The sequence below is a fragment of the Pygoscelis adeliae genome, unplaced genomic scaffold (genome assembly GCF_000699105.1).
Source record: "Pygoscelis adeliae isolate BGI_AS28 unplaced genomic scaffold, ASM69910v1 Scaffold637, whole genome shotgun sequence".
NCBI classification, from domain to species: Eukaryota; Metazoa; Chordata; class Aves; order Sphenisciformes; family Spheniscidae; genus Pygoscelis; species Pygoscelis adeliae.
The window spans coordinates 141,430-141,895 of NW_008825168.1; the positions used below are offsets into that span (position 1 = coordinate 141,430).

General features: G+C 67.2%; 1 protein-coding gene across 1 annotated transcript in view; it reads right to left on the bottom strand.

The window, feature by feature from the left end:
• RHBDF2 (rhomboid 5 homolog 2 (Drosophila)) overlaps nt 1–466 on the bottom strand; it is a 24,061-nt gene that overhangs the window by 1,654 nt on the left and 21,941 nt on the right. Inside the window, exon 15 of the mRNA XM_009328907.1 lies at nt 253–348. Within this exon, the coding sequence (XP_009327182.1) occupies nt 253–348 (96 nt within the window). The remainder of the gene's footprint in view (nt 1–252; nt 349–466) is intronic.

Consider the following 466-nt stretch of genomic DNA (forward strand, 5'->3'; position numbering starts at 1 on the left):
TGGGGGGAGCCCCCCTGTGTTAGAGCCCCCTGCCCTGCCAGAGCCCCTGCCCAGCCCTCCCACCCGCTGCCCCGGGGCATGAGACATCTTACAAAACACCCTCTACCGATGGCACATGTCGCTGTAGTCCGTGGGCGTCCTCCCCTCTTCTCTCCCAACCCATCGGGGATCACAGAGCACCCCAATGGATACTCCAGTCCTGAGTCACCCCCATCATCCCCTGGGGGCCCGGGGGGCCGCAGCTCACCCAGCGTGCAGGAACAGGGACAGCCACAGGCGGTAGAACTGGTCGGGGACCTCCGGGTTGAGGAAGGGCAGGAGGCCGCAGACCTCGTCCAGGCAGTGCACCTGCAAAGGCAGGCGGGGTTGGGGGGTGACGGGGGCTCAGCCCACACCCCAGAGACGCAGGGAGCAACGGATGGTTCACAGGGATGCGTGGCCGACGATGCCACGTGTCAGCTGGGGG